Source organism: Asparagus officinalis, unplaced genomic scaffold (genome assembly GCF_001876935.1).
Source record: "Asparagus officinalis unplaced genomic scaffold, Aspof.V1 AsparagusV1_Un853, whole genome shotgun sequence".
Taxonomy (NCBI): Eukaryota; Viridiplantae; Streptophyta; class Magnoliopsida; order Asparagales; family Asparagaceae; genus Asparagus; species Asparagus officinalis.
The window spans coordinates 40,647-41,665 of record NW_017973112.1 but is presented as its reverse complement, the minus strand read 5'-3'; the positions used below and the strand labels follow the sequence as shown (position 1 = coordinate 41,665).

The 1,019-nt window shown below is 36.8% G+C and overlaps 1 protein-coding gene across 1 annotated transcript; it reads left to right on the top strand.

Moving 5' to 3' along the window:
- Positions 1–6: 6 nt before the first annotated feature.
- LOC109828217 (probable beta-D-xylosidase 7) lies at positions 7–619 on the top strand. The gene is made up of 3 exons (XM_020395246.1): positions 7–50; positions 191–360; positions 533–619. The coding sequence occupies exons 1-3, from the start codon at positions 48–50 to the stop codon at positions 609–611; spliced, it is 252 nt and encodes an 83-aa protein (XP_020250835.1). The 5' UTR covers positions 7–47; the 3' UTR covers positions 612–619.
- The last annotated feature ends 400 nt before the right edge of the window (positions 620–1,019 follow it).

Sequence of the window (1,019 nt, the reverse complement as noted above, 5' to 3'; positions counted from 1 at the left end):
ACGACATGGACAATTGGAAGGGGAAAACTCGATACACGTTTAATGCGATGGTAAACTATTGATGAGATTAAATATAACGTTGATGGGGATTATAAGAATTGGTTGTTGGTTTTGGTTTCAGGTATCTGTACAGGATTTGGAGGATACGTTGATGGGGATTATAAGAATTGGTTGTTGGTTTTGGTTTCAGGTATCTGTACAGGATTTGGAGGATACTTATCAGCCTCCTTTTAGGAGTTGCATTCAAGAGGCTCAAGCTAGTGGAGTGATGTGCTCGTATAATCAAGTCAATGGAGTGCCCACTTATGCTGATTACAATTTTCTAACCAAAACCGCAAGGGGCTCTTGGGGATTCTATGGGTAAATACAAAAAATATAAGCTCCCACTTGCAATGCTTTCTTTCAATTCAGATTTGGCTACATAGTGGAACTTTTAGTGGAAACTTTAGGTGTTACAGTCTCTAGGCAGACACATTACAAGTATCAACAACCACCAAGCACTAACATAACCCCTGTTTTTGTGATGGAAAAGATACATCACCTCAGACTGTGATGCAGTTTCCATCATCCATGATGCTCAGGGATACGCAAAGACGTCAGAAGATGCATGAAATTAGATTTTTATACATTACAATTTCTAATTATTTTAACGTAGAAGCATTAACTCTCTTCGTTTCTTATCCTTTATAGTATTTACTAATATCAATTGTGCATCTAGTGCATTGTATAATTATACAATAAATTGCAGTAAGTTTTGCAAGCTGCAAGTCCTTTTTTCTAGTCTGGAAGTAAGCAAGCTATCTATTTAATACACATTTGATGGCTTTTCACATGATGAGACATAAAGCAATTTAGATCCTTAGAGATTTTGGAGTTGATTTACTACAAATCCTATCCCATACAAGATTTGTCCCATGAAACAAAACCATTTCTATGCAGTAAGAAGCGTGAAAGCAATAATGGGCAGTTGGGGACCTTGATCAATACAACACAAACAAGCAAATGATTGCATGAGACTC

What these genes read in the sequence shown, in the direction of transcription:
- LOC109828217 (XM_020395246.1), top strand. An exon ending in GGCTCTTGGGGATTCTATGG is followed by an intron (nt 361 to 532) that starts GTAAATACAAAA and finishes GTGATGGAAAAG; the next exon opens with ATACATCACCTCAGACTGTG.